At 41.7% G+C, this 17,139-nt stretch overlaps 1 protein-coding gene across 2 annotated transcripts in view; it reads left to right on the forward strand.

Moving 5' to 3' along the window:
- The window catches only part of LIN28B (lin-28 RNA binding posttranscriptional regulator B), an 84,447-nt gene that overhangs the window by 2,977 nt on the left and 64,331 nt on the right, over positions 1–17,139 (forward strand). The window contains exon 2 of one of the 2 annotated variants that reach the window (XM_088538336.1): positions 3,172–3,356. In XM_088538336.1, the coding sequence (XP_088394462.1) occupies positions 3,172–3,356 (185 nt within the window). Of the gene's footprint in view, positions 1–3,168; positions 3,357–17,139 lie in introns of both variants that reach the window. The other variant, XM_088538340.1, reaches the window with a different exon arrangement.

A 17,139-nucleotide genomic window follows, 5' to 3' on the forward strand; every position in this document is an offset into this window, starting at 1 on the left:
AAGTGTTGTTCTAAGAAATCACTCTGAGCAAACGAATACTTAAAAACTGAATGAAACAGAATATTTCCTGCCTTTGGAAGGGTGTGGTGGAGACTAACATTTGATAAATATTCCCTCTCTGCTACAGTAAAGGGAGTTTTAGGCATTTCAGATAAGTGTTACGACATTTTTTTTTTTCATCAGGTAACCTTAATTTTGTTCAAAGCTAGTCTTTCGACTATGTTCAACCCCACATATTTATTATATATTAGAAATCGTCACGGTCACAACATGCAAGCATATAAAATTACCGGTGATTCAATCTTGTAAAATAATCGCTATTGTAAAGGGGGGCAAAGCCGGCAGGAACGGGGGTGCTGCCGGGCTGCGTAAGGCGGGTCAGCATAGGAAGTCGACCTCCACTGTTGAAATAACCTATCGCAAATTTACGGTTGAGGACTGCAAAGGAATTTCAGGATTTAAAGCTTCTGCTCCGCTCGCCGGGCTGCGCGCGGTGCTTTCTCCCTTGCGCCCAGCCTCGTCCTCCGGCGGTGGCCCGAGCACCCCGCTGTCTCACACGCAAGTGGGCGCAGGGATCTGCGCTCTGCAGCGAGAGGAACCAACAGGGCCGGGGCGTCCTCCGCGCCCGGGCAGACTCCTCGACGCCGCTCGCAAAACACCAGCAAGTGCCCTGCAAAAATCCGCAACCCCCCGCCGCTCAGCGCGCTGCCGCGCGGCGCAGCCGCCCGCCCGGCTCCTCCTTGCGCGCTGCCCTGGCTCCTGTTTGTGGGTGGGTGCGTGGGTGTCCCCGGGCCGGGAGAGCGCCGAGCGGGGAGCAGGAAGGGGTTTTAATAAGGAAATAATTGAGCCCAGATTTTTAACGAGCTATAGGCAGCGTTTAAAGGCTGTAGGGCGCTGCATGTAAAGCGAGGTGGATGATGAGAACAGGAAAGAGGAAAAAAAAAAAAGTTGTTTCATTTTTCTCCCTGTACCTTTACTTAAAAAGCTAAAAGACGGAAGGAGGAGAAAACGGAATAATCGCACTTAATTTGGGGAGTTTTTTCTTTTTCTTCCCCCTCCCCCCCCCCTTTTTTTTTTTTTGAGTTCCTAAAAATTACCACTGAAGACGCCCTTGGCTGTACGGAACCAGCGGGGAGAGCTGCGCTTGCCCGGTTCGGCCAGTACCTGCGGGCGGTAACGCGCGGAGCGGCCGCCCTCACTCAACGCGCTTCTGCCGCGGCCCCGGGAGCCCCAGTTCTCCCCTTTGTCCTCCCCCTACTCGAGGCTTTTTTTTTTTTTTTTTTTAAACCTTCCTCCTCTCTAGCAAATCCTTTTCTCGGCGTCCTCGTCCTCCTCCCCCATCCCACCGCATCCCACCCCGCGCCGCCCCCTCCTCCCCCCAGCGCTCCCGGGGAACAATCGCCGCTGATTGAGGTTCGCTCTAATACGAGCCTCGCAAACCGGGCTCTTATTTAGGAAGTCATTAATCACATCCCCTCCCCCGGAAAGAGATGGCGGAGAAACCTGTGAAGTGCAGCCCCGCGCCCCATCCCCCTCCCGAAACGTTTCCAAACGCCCCAGCGCGCCACATTCCGGCCCCTGTTGAGGTGATGCCGCCTTTTCCGCCGTGCTTGAGCCGCATTTGAGCGCGGAGCGGGGGTGGCTCCGCTCAGGTGCCGGCCGGGACGTAGGGTGAGGAGCGGGGCGCAAACTCCGCGCGTTTGGAGGCAGCGTTGGAAACAGGCGCGCAGCCGGCAGCGCGCGCGGGCGAGCAAGTTGCGCGCGCCGCGCAGCCGCACGTGTCCTGCCGCGCACTTGTGCGCGCGCGGGAGGGGAGAGAGCCCCCGTGCGTCATCGCGGCTTCCCGTAAAGAAGCGCGCAGATTAGCTGTCGAAAAGCGAAAAAGAAAAAAAAAAAAAAGTGCTTGAAATTTCTCGTTCATTCATAAATTATTTCGGTGTGTCAGCGTGGTTGCAATGGCGATTGGCTGCGCCTGCCTCTCGCCAACCCCTTAAGGATGCGATGTGAAATTAGTAGCAAGAAAGCATGTAATTGGCAAAGTCACGTGTGCGCAGGGGGCCAGAAACGGAGCGAGAGCGAAGGGGAAAAACCGAAAGAGGGAACGCACATTAGACCATGCGAGCTAAATTTGTGACCGGTCAAAACCAGCATGTTAGGTTAATGCCGAGCAGCACTGCGACCCAAAGGGAAAGTTTTCATCTCACGAGTTTGGAGCAGAGGGCCCGTGGGGCAACATGGCCGAAGGTTAATTTTCTTTTTTTTTTTTCCTTTTTTTTTCCCCTATTGTTTTACTCTGATTTTCCCTCGCTCGCTCCTCTCCTTTTCCCTCCCCGCACCCCCCCTCCCGCTCCCACCCCCCGGCCCCGCATCGCCCGTTTCCACGGGCCCGCGGAGCGCTCCCTCCAGCCCTATTGTTGCCGCGCTCGCGAGCGGCCCCGTTCCGCCCACCGCGGGTCAGAGCGGGCCGCGCTGCCAGGGCGCTTTTGTCCGCGCCGCGCCCGCTCTCCTGCGCGCTGGATGCGCGAGCCGAGGGCCCGACACCTGTCCCCGCGGCGCCCGGGGCCCGCGCGCGGCAGCGCGGGCGGGATGCGCGCCGCGGAAACGGCGCTCGCGGCGCGGCATGGGCAGCGCTGAGGGGGGGCCCTTTGCAAACCGCCGCCTTTCACCTCGTCTGCCCCCCGCGCCTCGCCGGGGGACGCTCGTTGGGCCGAGGATTCCTCTCGGGAAATGGGATCGGTCCTAAAGCAGCAATATCCAAGTAACGTATCGCGCGCTCTGCGCTGGCGGGGCTGAAAGATGGAGTTAAATGGGAAGATCGAGGCGTGCGGGGAAGCGCGGGCTGCGCGCAGGGAGCCTCCGCGCGCCCGGCTTCCTCTCCGTGAGCCCGGGGGATTTTAGGGGGTTGACGCATTTCTGCGGGGGAGAGGTGGCGTGTTTCAGGATTTGCTGTAAAACCGCGGGAAAAAAATGTTTTCACAATTTGTTTTGGTTTTGTTTGCTTTATTTTTTCTTCTTTCTGTTTCTTCTGTAGCAAGTTCTTAAATACAGTGGCGAAGGGTTGTTACCAGAATTTAACTCTTTGCTCTGCATCTTGCTCCCCCCCCTTTCTTTTTTACCCCCCCCCCCCCCCCGCCTCCCCAACCCCCACGGTCTTTCCCTCTTCCTCAGCAGGGGCGAGTAAAGGTGGAGACGAGCCCGGCAAGCTGCCGGAGCAGGAGGAAGAGGAGGAATCCCAGGTTTTGCATGGAACGGGCCATTGCAAATGGTTCAATGTGAGAATGGGATTCGGGTTCATCTCCATGAGCCATCGAGAGGGAAGCCCCTTGGAGTCTCCCGTTGATGTCTTTGTACACCAAGTAAGACCTGTTTTTGTCTTCCACATTCCACATTTCATGTGAAGAGAAGTTACTGGGGTTTTTTTTTGTTTGTTTGTTTGTTTTTTTCCTTGGATATTTAAGTACATGTGCAATTAAAGAGTTGCCATAGGTAGAGGTTTTGTTGGCAGCATCCGATCTGGGTCAATAAGGTTGTTAGATTTGGCTTGGTTTTGTGCTCTTTCTCCGTATCTTACCCCACAGTTAGGAGCTGTGCCTGTGCCTTATACTTACCTTTAAACGCCGCATCTATCCTCTTAACAAGGTCTAACATTTTTTACATGATCAGCTATAGGTCATTTCTCCTGGGGAGTGATGAAAAATAAACTTGGAGAATGATAAATAAACATCTTTTCATTTAAATATCATTCTAATACATTTTAAATGATTTTCCCTTAAACTTCGGATTACTTTTTAAAATCTTATCTGAAATAAGTTGGTGAAATTAAAATACAACCATAGGCTTATTTTGCAGTAATTCAGATCTGAGACTGTCCTTCTGGAAATGCACTGCAGCAGCTATGCAGTTTGTTTGTTGAAAATAAGTAGTAAGGAATAGTAGTAAGGAATAAGTAGTATTTTCTCTTAAGAAATAAGAGCAAACACACAGTCTCTGTAAAGCTGTGGACTGGGAAAAACATATTGACACTGTTTTTATTTCTAAACATACTTGCATAAATTCATACTTTGGACATTTGCGTGAATGCCTCCACATGAAGGGGTTTCGGGCGCAAAACCTGGGAAATCATGAAGTTAAGGGAGCACAGTTCCAAGTCCACAATTCCTTAGGAAGAGCCATGTGAGCTCCCTCCTGGGGCTCCTGGGAGCCTCACCAGTCATCTGGGAAGCACGGAGGGGCTGGTGCTTGAAGGGACTGTTTCGGGTTTGGCTGGGCCACGTTGTGGGGGCAAAAGGCATCTTGACTTTTTACGTAGTTGTCCATTTTCTATGACGTTGCCAATGCAAAGTGGGAGGGGGGGGTTGCGCCATGACTGCGTACGGTGAGTCTGTCTTTCTGTTTCCGTTTTCCTGGCCTTGTTTTGTGGCAACTTCCACCGGGGATTTTCGAGGAACAAGGTTGATGGAAAGGTGGCGAGAAGTTTGAAAAAGGATCAGCTTTGGGTGGTGGGGAGCCTGGCTCCGTGTGGTGGCAGAGAAGTGGATTTCCGGCTTTGCTGTGTTACGTGTATCCTGTCCCCAGAACCTGGACAATGTTAGCTCTTTACGTCTGAAATTACTCGCAGTGTGTGAAAGCAAATTAATATATATATATATATATTTGCGTGTAATTTCGTCCATTTTATACAAAAGGTTTAGATTCTTGCGCTACCTGCTTTGTACTGGCACATGAGGCACCCAGCTCTTTGCCGCTACTTTAGAACTGAATGAACGAAATACTTACCAAACTAGTAGCTTTTTTTTTTTCTCGTTCTCGTTTTTTTTCTCATTTTCACATAGGTGGAAGAAAACTTTTGCTTTGTCTGATTTTCTTCTCATACTTTTTATTCTCTTTGCTCCACAAATAATAGAAGAAAATTCCAATGTTGTTAATAAATAAATGTCCGGTGAAACAACAATTTTCCTTACAGACAATTAAATAGAGAAGTGTTGAACTGTCAGATAGTGATGTTGCATATTGAAAAATGTTAATATAAAATAATAAAAAGGTTGGGGTATATTTGGAAATCTGTATTCAGTTGTGTCCCCTGAAAGATGCAGTCTCTGTAAAAAGGAAATACTAGAAACATACGTGCTTGTCGATACTTTACTAATCTGCAATTTGTCAATATTCTTATGGTTTCTAAGATGTGCTGGTATAAAAAGCAATGAAAAACAGCATGTTTTGTTGTGCGTAAACTGCGCACTTGAGTCATTTTGAGTATTTTTTAGAGATACGAGTCCTACTGAGTGAATTTAATAGCAGTCCTCAGTGGATTGCTTTTGCAACAAAGAAAATACCTCGTGTTTCTAACTTCTTTTTCTTCCTACTGAAATCGAGGATACACATAAGCTTTGTGGTGACATTGATATTTTCATCAGTGAGAAGTATGTTCTTTTTCTGTTTAATGTAATGAGGAGAAGTTGTGTCTATTTTGGTTCATTTTAATAAATTTTAGATTATTTATATTGCTATGTAGAATGCTTTGTATTGGCTGAGTAAAGGTAACAGTAACAGCCAGAGCACAAAAATACTTTTAAATCAGTATTGCTGTTTGAAGAGAGAGGGCTTTGTGCTTTTTACTTGAATGGTGATTACACCCTGTTCTGAATAGTTTTATGCATTTGAATTTTTTTTATCATGTGAAAAGTCTCTTTAAGGTAAGGTCATTAGTTTGTTAGTCTGTAAGGACAAAATATTGCTGTTCAGAACTACTTTGGAAATGGTTGTTAGGTGCTTGTACATAGCATGTTGTGCATTCACCCTTTCTGCAATGTGTGTAGCTCCTAAACTCGTAAAGGTTCAGACAGTCCAAGTGGATGAAGAAGCTACTATGGTATTTAGTCGAAGTCCCATCAAAGGTAGCTTGAACCCCAGCAATAGTTATACTGCCCAACCTTACCTTCATTTCATGGGGAAATTGTGCCAAATTTGAGGTCTTGCTGTGAGCAAAAAAATTCAGATGGTGAGTAAAAATTTCTGTGATACTTTAAGCTCCTTATACTTAGTTTCCCAAACTTGCAGTTTGTGATTTTTCTTTCTTTCTTGGGGTTTTTCTCAGTAGTTTAAATGTTATAGTAATGTTTTCCTTAAGTCAGTGCTTCACTAAGTGTATACCTTGATACATTCCTAGTGGATGCTACTTGTGTTTGAACCTCTCTTCTTCCTTATCCAGTGAAAATTCTGTTCATGAAACAACTGCAGTATTGAGTCTTTTAAAGCCCTTCAAGTTCCCCCTTCAACACTAATCATTTTGATTGATCTTCTTTGAGCTAACTTTAGTTTGTTGTTACCTTTCTGGTAATGAGGTACCTAGAGCTAGACACATTATTTCAGGTAGAAACATGTCAGTGATAATTTATGTGCATCTCTGTGTGTTTCTGCAATGTAAATAGGGTGCATTTGCAAACATTTACATTCTCGTCCTTTCTTATCTGTATTCTGAGGCACTTAATGTCTTCAAGTTATGTGTTAGAATCACTCAGTGTCATTAAAAATTACAAATCCTAAAAACTATTTATTTTTTCTGCACCCTGCTCCATAAAATGCAGTAATGCAGCTGGTCCATTGTGTTTCTTGCGCATAAAAATGGAAGCTGGCAAAGTCTGTTGCCCATAACACTGTTAAAGCCAGTGAACAGGCTCCTTACCAACTTTGGCTCCATATTGTCACTTGCACTGTAAATTGGTTAGCACGGAAGGTACAATATAGCTTCTGTCAGTTACATGCAAACTGCTCTTAGTTACCTGCAAACTGTTCTTGCTAAAGATTATTTGCTGAAATATGTACATACAAAAGGATAAAACTAAGATTGCTGAGGCGAGATACTAGTGAAGCCTCTGCTGGTGCACAACGAAAGGAAAAAAAGCTGTTCACTGCTATGAACTAAGAGAAGAGAATCAGAAAAAAAAGGATGGTTTATTCTTTGTGTAACTGCATATTCAAAATTGTATGCATAGCTCCGAATACACTTTTTTTTTTTCTTTAGATACTGACAGTACAGCTTGAAGAGTGTTTTGCTTTTTTGGGCTTACATTTTGCATGGATTATGTTGGAAAAGTGTTTAATTTTCCTGTGCTTGGCGTGAAGCTCAGATGTCAAAGATGTTACCCAAGGTTGGGGTGCCAGATGGATATAGATGCATTTAAGTCCATATTTGTGAATAACAAAGGTTTTAATTTTGTGTTATTCCTGAGTGGTGGTAGACTGTTAAGTTGAGAAGATGTTAACTTCAGCTTGGCTTTATAGTCCAAAATTCTCAGTGTATTAAGAGCTTGATTTAAGGATTTCTGAACTGGGACCTTAAACATGATCTCTCCTTGGGATCTTCTTTTATGAGGCTGAGAAAGGAAGGAAGGGAGGAGCAGTGTGCGGTACTTGGTATATTTTGTTTTTCCATTAAAAGGAATATGATTGGTTTAAAATTTTTCACTTTCATCTCAAATTTCTTTAAGTTACAGCAAGTACTGTTACTACAAGTTACTGCTTTTATAAGATCCAATTAAAAATGGAAGATCCTTTTTTTTTTTTCTTCTAGTCAATCGCTGCACTGACGATTTTTTTTTTAAATAAACTTTGCTCCTATTTGTTACAAATACTTGGAAAATACTCAGAAATACTTAGAAAAGAGGAAAATTTCTGAGAATATTCTGTTGTGATTGGAAACCGACAGAAGAATAAATGGGAAGTTATAAACATTTGCAGCATCTGTTTTTTTTTTTCTTTCTTTTAATTTGACTGACTATCCTTTTTGACGCTGATTAAGATGTCTTATCTTTAAAGTCTTATTTATTTTTTGGGCATAGCCAAAGAACCTGTGCTGTGAGATATATAAGACTGAGCATGACATGATACACTGAATACCGACCATCTCTAATATGAGACGTAGGACCCTTGCACAAGGATGGGTTCCTTCACTCGTATGGCTTCTCCATTTCACCATTATGGTGCTTGTAAAAGCTACTTAATTGCTCAGGGTAATGGGAAGTTCTGGGCAAGCAGGTGGATCAGTAATAGCTTGTTCCTTGTTAAGTGCGACCCAGCAGCGCCATTCTAAAGCACAGAAGCCTCCGTGCAGAGCACATTATCCCAAACTCGGCTCCTCTGGCTTCTGACAGGCACCCGGCGAGCCCAGTCCTAATCAGAGCAGAAGTGGCTAGAGGGGTTTGTAGAGGAAAACTGAGGAAGGAAGCAAACGTGGAATAACCACACATCCATGGTGAGCTCGTGTGTGAGACCTGCGAAATCAAAGCTGCATAAAGACATGGGTGTCGGAGACTGTTCACAAGCCCAGCTCGTACGGATCTGTGAGCAATCTCATGGAGGTGCCAAGCCAAGCTTAGGCCTGCAACAGTTGTGCAAACAGGGAAAGCAGACTTTAAATTTTGGGGACCATAAATTTGCGATGTAGAGCAGTGCAACCTTGTTTTCATTGTTTGTTTGTTTTTAAATTCTGGTTGCTAATTAGACCGAGTTCCACATTTCGGGCCCTACCTATAGTCAAAGAGATAGATGGCAAAAAGAAAATATATTTGTAGAGATTTAGATAATTGACTTAAGGAACTTGTCTTTTGGAATTTAATTTTGTGGAGTTGTCATACCTGATTGATATGTTTCAGGTTTAATCCATTTACATATCAAGCCAACATTACAGTGCATTTTTGGTCTATAGACAGTATTTAGTAGCATTTAGGCAAATGGGGAAGTCAAGTTAAACCTAAGCAGCATTGATTCAGCTCAGCTCTTGCTAAGAAAGTTTAAGTATTTAATGTTTACAAGCAAAAATCACAGATGTTTCAAAGACAGAAGCCTACAATGGGACTACGTTGTCTTTAGAGAGATTTTTCTCTTTGACGGAGGAGTAAGTACACCCTTTCCAGAGTGTGCTATCCTCCTTTATTTTTCCAAAACTAAGGAAGTTGTGCACAGGGTTTGAGATGCTGGAAGGAAGAGGATATTTTGTCTGGGGCACAAACAGAAGATATCAAAGCAGATATATGAACCTAAGCGAAGAGGAAATGAATTGTCAAATTGGAAAAAAATGTTGCTATTGTTGCTTGTCCTGGTTTGCAACTAGATCACTAAGGTACTAGTGTTGTTGTAGGCACTCTGTAAAATATATACCCATCCAAATATGGTTTAATTTGTCTTCCTATAAGTAACCCATTTTAGGAAGGGCCTGTCGTCTTTCCCCGCTAACATAACTACAAACAAAAGCAGGGCCATGAAGGTTTACAGAGGTTTATAAAAATGTCTGGAAAGGTTTGTTCTACAGATGATCTGAGGAACCTGGAAACAAAGAGGGTAAGGGGCATTTATGATTTGTCTTAACTGAACCCAAAGAAGTAGGGTCTTCTGTTTTTAAGATTTTTTTCCTTTCTTTCTTTAAATCAACCAAAAACTGACTGATGCTTTGGTCTTTTCAAGGAACAATTACACAGGACAGGTCTGGACGAGACATTTTTGCCTGCTGGGTATCTGCTGGCAAAGGCAGTGGATCCTTAAGTAGCTTTTGTGTTAGAAGAGTATCAGCAAGCACCCCTGCGTGGTGGATAAGGAGGTGCTTTTGGTTGCTCAGTCTTATTTATTTGGAGAAATCAGTGCCCATGCTCTTCCTCAGATTATTTTGTCTGGTCATGATATTTTTGGGGTGGGGGAGAAACTCTTGGGAAATGGCTAGAGGCCAGAGATGGCTCAGCTGCTTGCACAGCAGCTGCAGGAACTGCTGCAAGTTTTGCAGTCACCCACGTTAAAGAAAAGCCATCGCGATTCGGGTTTCTGAGAGCACGCGGGGCCAGAGCCCCGTGCGGCGGCCCGGCAGCTGCCCCACGCGCCGCCGCCTTCGCCACCGCGGCCTGGCCAACAGGTGGAGGCTCCTGCGGCCGCCGGCTGTGCGTGGGCCCCGGCCTGCGGCGCGCGTTGGCCTTTCCCATGGGAAGGGAGCCACGGGAGCCTTTCTAGCTCTCCCCATCTTGGGCCAGCGCACGTGCTACTGGAGGCCACTGGGAAACTCCTGTGCTGCTCGCGTGTTGGGTCTGACAAGCCTCCCGGCACCTCCGGATTAGGGTGCTGTGGCAGGGCAGCCAAGGATGAGGTGAGGAGCTAGGGTGAAGCGAGGATATGGAGGAAAGCGGGGCTGGAGGGTGAAGCGAGGATATGGAGGAAAGCGGGGCTGGAGCTACTGTCCCAGGAACGAGAATGAAGCCTCCTCTGAGAGCAGCGGGATGAAACGTGCCCAGGACCCGGCCAGCAGCAGCCTGAAGCAAAGGGACAAAGCGCAGTGTCCTGAGCTGAGACATAAGTCACAGAAACTTGGAAAAAAGGAAAAAGAAAATGAGCGAAAGAAAAAAAGAGAGGAAAAGTGAGAAAAAGAGAAAAGGAAAAAAGCTGGAGGGGAGATACACATGGTGGATGCAGGAACAGGCACAAGGGCTCTAAGCTGTATTGAATTGATGTTTTAAGCAGTATTTTTTGTCTTAGCAAAAAGGATTGTGACAATATTACGTGTTTCTTATTGCGTCAGCACGGAAATAAGTATATTTATAGGGACATTCTTATCTGAGTGCCCCTTCTCAGGCACCCAATAATTGGGTGAATCTTCTCAGTAGGTAGGTGAAAGCTATAGTGAAATTAGTTGTGTATTTGATGATCTGGGAAGTGTGGCTCCCTAATTATTTATCTCCTATGCATGACTTCCCAAATGCATCAAAATATTTAATTTTCAAAGTTTTTGGGGTGAGGGTAGATAGAATATCTCTGTTCTACTATCAGTGCAGGAATCGTCAATCAAGAAATCGCACAGATAATTCATATTTCAAAGACCTTATTTAGTGGTTGCCCATACTAAATATCTCCTAACATTTTAAGTTTAGCATGTGCTCAGAATTTCTTTCATCAGCCCTTTGTGACATTTTCTGTATATTTTCACAGTATTTGCATAAACCAGCATACTTGTAGAAGACACAAATTCATTAACTTCTGTCAAAAATGAACTGATTAGATATGGAAATATAGCTAGATCACTTATGATATACTTGATTAAAATAACAATTGTATTCTTACTATTAATAGAGGATTTTCAGTGGGGTTTCTTCTTCTGTTACTATTTTTCATTATTTTATGAAATAATGATATGCTTTTAAGCTAAATCCCATTCACTATACTTATTTGGGAAGTTTGCTTTTGTTTTCAGTGAGTATCGGAGTAAATGCATGTGCAGTCAATATTTGGAATATATGATTTGTTTACAAAATCTATATTCCATGAATCTGATGGAATTTATGATACTGTATTAGAAAACACTAATGTTTTTATAATTACACTCACGAGTACTTCTCATGAACATAGCTGATAGTGGCTTTCCCATCAAAGTTATCTGCTCCCACAGAGGCCCTTTTCTAATTAGTTGTGGTAATTCATAGGTATGCAATTTTGAGGGTTTGTTTTTTTCTGGGTTGCTTTTATTATAGTGCCACTTGAGACTACTTTAGCATTTGTGTTATAACTTCTTTTGTTTATTGGTATATAAATTTATGTACCAAAATAATCCCTGGGCTGAAATTAAGCATAAAAGTGATAGCACTTGTGTATTTTAGCAGACTAGAAGACACATGAACTCAGTTGTTTTGAAAGTACAGGTGTCTTTGAAATGAATAGTGCACCTGTGCTGTAATTTTTAAGCTTTTAATTCATTTTACAAGTATATTTTGCAAGCTAGTAATCAGAATCTTGGTTGCCTTTATAGCCTGTTTCTAATAATACAGTATTGGTGAAAATATGGGGGGGGGGGGGGTTAAAAGCCTCTGCTGAACATGTCCAGTAATTTCTCATTATTTTTAGATTCACTATATTAGAAATATAAAAATATATACATAAAGGTTTTAATCTAGCATGTACTTATTAGGAAGACTTCTGAAGACTTTGAATTAGATCCTTAATAAACTCCCCATATTTAACTGTTAGAAGTATACTGGTATCCTACCCTGTTTAATTGCCTAGTGTAAGACACAAAGGTTGCCTGTTCTGAAAATTAGCCAGTGCTGAAATAAAGAGAGAAAGTAAAGAGAAGAGTATATCAAAGTATTATTTACAGACCAGTTTGCTCGCTCCTCCCCCCAGATATAATCAGGCGAACTGAAGTTTGGGAATGGTTTGAACATCAGACAAAGTTATCCTTAATGTAATAAAACCATTTTATCCTTCTTTTCTTGTGGAACTTGCAGTGCAAATGGGCCAAGTTCCGCTACGTTTTCTCGTGGATGACAGTCTCGCTGACCTGTTTACTGAACACGTTTTACTGGGCAGCATTTGTGTGATCTAGGGAATTTCTGACTGGAAGTGCTCAATTTACACCCTTTGCTCTTTTTAAGTGTGTGTTGTTTTGCTCAAAACCTTGAGTGTCACATATTGACCTGATTTGTTCTCTTTATGGTTCTTAATATTAAAAAATAAGTAGGGATTGGTTCAGTGATGCTTAATTAAAAGTTAACATAAGGTCCTTAAAATCATGCATCTTAATACAATGGTGTATGTGGTATGCATGAACTTGGCATTTATGTAACTTTACATACTTCACACAAATGTCTTGCATAGCTAAATTCATCTAACCACTGATCTGCCAGCCTAATTTGATGTAAAGCTCTTGGTCTGATAAGGTCTTTTGATCTTCTCATTAAGTAATAGCTTAGTCCCCAGTCATTCCATCGAAGGAGGAAAGAGTGGTAGAAAATATATGAGAAATGCTCTGAATGTGAGTAAGTCCTTTCCCCATGTGCCCTATCACAGGTTCTGCCTAAGGGGAATGAAATTCACTGTTTCAGTGAAAAAAAAAAGAGAATGGCTTGGGATCTTGAACGGGCATTTAGAAATCCAGGGAAGGTCAGGACTGCTTGTATGGAGACTTTGAATACCTAGGAGGGCTTATAGGGTACTGTGGGTATAGGAAAATACCCTGCAAAACTTTGTAACCCCCATACTGTGCGTTGGTGCTCACAATGAGGAGGGTAGGAGCCCATCTTTCACAAGGTAGGGTAGGGTAGACATCGAACTGATAAAGGGGGAACGTAATGTATGCTTGCTTGAATACAGATCTGCATACGTGTGGTATCCACATTTCTCTTTAAATAACAGAATGCTTAACAGGTTATTCTGATGAGTGTGATTCTGATTTAGGAAATGGACTATTACTACAGATAGTAGTACAAAGAAGTAAAATAATTTTTAGGAAGGTTTTTGACTGGCTTCAAGCATTAGTGGTATCAGTTGTTTAAGAAATAACTTGCAAGATGATTGGTCTGAATTTGAGGCAGATAAATGAATAATCAGTATTAGTAGTTTGGAATCACATTATCTAGAGCTTTGCGTATCACTATTGATTTGAATGGAAATATTTACAAAGGTAAAGGATGACGGGACTGAACTGTTGGTAACAGGAGAGCAGAAGATTTTAAAGGTACACTGTCAAGATGAAAATAATTTGTCTGAATCTTGAATGTGCCATATCAGCAGATAAAATCTTTGTTTAAACTATTTTGAATAGAATTTTGTTTGTTTTAATTGGCACTTCTCTAAAGACTCAATGCAGCAATAAATACCACAATTTTCCTAGTACTTGCAGGATCAATTAATTCTCTTGGATTGTAGGCTATTAAAAGCACCAACAAAATAGGCTATGAAATTCTTCTCCTCGCAACACCTTCACTCAAGAATCTAAAAAGTGACTAGACAATCTAAAATTCGATGCATCAGATTTGAAAATGTTTTAAGTTATTTCAGTTAAAAAAAATCCATTTGAGAGGCTCTCCTTAAATTCAGTCCCTGCATTTATCTTTCGTAGAAGTTAGTAAAGGATTTTCTACAAAATAAAAATATGCATTTTCCATTTTATTTGTATTCAGGGACTATTTACAGCTATTTTTCCAAACAGAGATTTTTCCTGTTTGTTTTGCTTTGTCTATGGTTTGCTTTAAGCAGCAAAACCTCTTTAATGATGTAATTGGTGGATATTTTTCCCCAAGAGTTTTTACATTAATCGTTATAATTGCTTCAGAAAAATAAAATAGTTGTTAAAACTGCAGATAATTTGAAGGGGAATAGTTTATTTTTGCAGTGCAGTATTCATGTTTTTTACTAATAAATATGGACAGCTTATTAAAGTGCTGACCTATTCCATGGTTATATGTGTGGTTTACTGTTATTCTAACTGACATGGGTAATACCTTCTCACATAGTAGTTTCTTATCTGGGGATAACTATCAGTGGACCAAGATCAGACTCTAACATGTCCACAGTGCTGTGTTTTTTGTCGAAGATTAATATATTCGATGTTTAAGATCCTATGTGATCACCTACATGTTAATATAATTACTTATAATTAGCACTTTTTACCTTATTGCATAAAGTATGCTTTTATATTTATATTTTTTATTTTATTCATACTTAGTTTAAAATTGTTTCTTTATTAGTAGAATGCTCACTGATTAGAAAACATGAGTTCTAAAACAGCATTGACCTTAATACGCGTCATGAAGTGCAGTATATTTGTCTTGTGAAGTATTAAAGAAATAGGCATACGGTGTTTGTTTTCTCTTCTGATATTTCTTATTTTAAGATGATGATTATAATCTACTAATAATTCTTACAAATTGTTCAACTTCAGTTTAATTGATTTTTAATCTTTCTTCCGTTTACTTTGCATTTTAAACATTCAGTATATTTTAGTTATTGTAAGGACCAAACATTACTAAAATCAAGAGATGAAATGCTGACCCCAGTGAAATTAAAGACAAAATGGCCAAGAAGTTTCAGTAGATATGCACAGTTTTCTGTAGGATTTATTTTCTGGTGGTTTTGTTAGGGTTTGAGGTATTTTAAATGGAAAATTGTGATGAAACATGCTTTTTTCTTCCTTTTTTTTTTTTTTTTTTTTTTGCATTGGCTGTCATTCAGTATTTATTTTTAACATATGTTTGCCACTGCTTTGCAACCTTTAAAATTCCCATATTTTAACTCCCAAGTCTTAATGTATAACAGTATCATTTGTATGAACTAATTATATATGAACATTTGTTCATATAAATTTCATGCAGCACGCTCAGCTGTGCAGAATTAAGAGAAATGTGACTCCTCTTTATTTACATCTTATGTGGTAGAAAATTTTCTGTTGGTTTCCTTTGTTCATTTTTGACAGGATTTTGATTGGTTTGAATGTAGCTTTGCCATTTTGTAGGCTAGTTTGAAATTCCTGACATTTCAGATTCGAAAGAGGACTGCCTTGAAAGATGATTATATACTGATAGGATGGAATATAATGAAAATCTGTACTGGTCTATGACTTTGTCCACATAAGCTAGCCCGTAAAACAGAAGGAAAAAAAAAACAGTATTTACTTTTTAATTTCCGTGTATAACTTTGTTAAACAGTTGGTATTTAATTTGTATCTAATTTGTTTAAATGTATATGTCTTACTAGTATTCTGATCTTCTGGGCATGTTTGCATCTCTCTATCAATTTATATAAGATTACAGACAAAAATAGCAAATGTTTTCTGCTCATTAAATTGGTGTGGAATAAAATTTTCAAATAATAAATGTACATGTTGAAAAAAATACAGAAAATACTAATTATTGCTTATTTTAAAAATGTAATTGAAAAATACTGATTACCTTATGGTGGTAACATTTTTTGTTACATTATTAGACAAAATAATTTGTCAAAAACAGCTGTTCAGATTTTGAAATTTTCTGGTTTGCACCAATATGACTAATTTGATAAAGAACTTTTTCGTGCTAGTGTTGCAATTAAGCAACAAAGCCACATCCAAATTTTAAGAAGTCAAATTAGCAAAAGGAATTAAAATATTGTTCAAAGCACAATGAGAATAGTTCATGGTGAGTTTGTACAAAATACTTTAAATACTTGCACACAAGCTTTGTTTGGAACTTGTGCAGTGTTCCTGCCTCTTGCAAAAAGTACATTTAACACGATGTAGGTCAGTTTGTAACTGCTGCATAAAGGAATGGCCGAGACCAGTGCCCGTTTTCCCTTCTGGATCAGTGCATTCCAAACCCCTGTAATTAGTATCTAGAAGGGGGCAAAAATAAAAGATTCTGCGTTTTTTCTGCTCACTGATAAGATTTGCCGGTAAGCTGTTGAGTTCTCTGTTGTGCTGCCCTTGGTAGGGGTGGAGGAATACTCTGTCCCTGCAAAGATTTAAGGATGGATTTTCTTGGTACAGATGTTTTATTTATTCTCTGCTTGCTCTCCAGTGCTCCAGTAGTTCAGGTTGCTTCTGACAGCATTTAGGCTATTTTGCCGTTCCTTCATCATGAACGTGCTGTGAGGGAATGGGATTAGTGTTTCCACTGACTTGAAATGATGCATGTGTGGAATCACTGCAAACTCCTTTTTTCCTTTTTCTGATGAACTTTTTCATTTAAGATCCCTGCGCACCACAAACTGCGGTGGAGCATCAGCAAATGCAGTAAACAAAGCATCTGAAACCCTCTTCTCCGTTGTGTCTTTTTAATATGCAGACTAATGTCTTGGCTGGTGTAAAAATGGGAATGATCCAATTCTGTTCCTGAGATTACTGCCAAAATCAGTGGGAGGATTGTGTCTTTTTTGCCTTCTCTCCAGGCATCTGACAGCCGGAGCCAGGCGCAGGAAGCTGGGGGAGCCGCCGCTTGGGCGGGCAGAGGGGCTGCGGGCAGGAGCCTCCTTAAGGGCAGGCTCCCCCCTGCCCGCTCACCCGCCCGGAGGAGGCTTCTCGGCAGGGAGGAATTTGCGCCCTCCTGGCTCAGGTTGCAGGCCCTCCCCACGGCACCAGGGTCAGGGCCATTCACTGCCTGGCGCTTCCTTGGGCCATTTATAACCCGCGCCTCGGCTCTTCCTTGATAGTGTCGGTGATGGATGTAGAAAGATTCAAAGATTTTCTTTTTATTAGGCTCTTAATATAGTTTAAATCTTTTTTCTTTCCATATAAAAATTAAAAAGGCTAATTTAGCACATAACACAGGACTGGAAAAGATGCATAGTATCTTTGAGAAGCCACATGCTCTGTTGCCATGTCTGAGGGTGTCTGAGGGAACAGGCCATTCTAACTGCCAC

This window comes from Tinamus guttatus, unplaced genomic scaffold (genome assembly GCF_059628265.1).
Source record: "Tinamus guttatus ecotype Peru unplaced genomic scaffold, ASM5962826v1 Tinamus_guttatus_pri_ptg000046l, whole genome shotgun sequence".
Lineage (NCBI taxonomy): Eukaryota > Metazoa > Chordata > Aves > Tinamiformes > Tinamidae > Tinamus > Tinamus guttatus.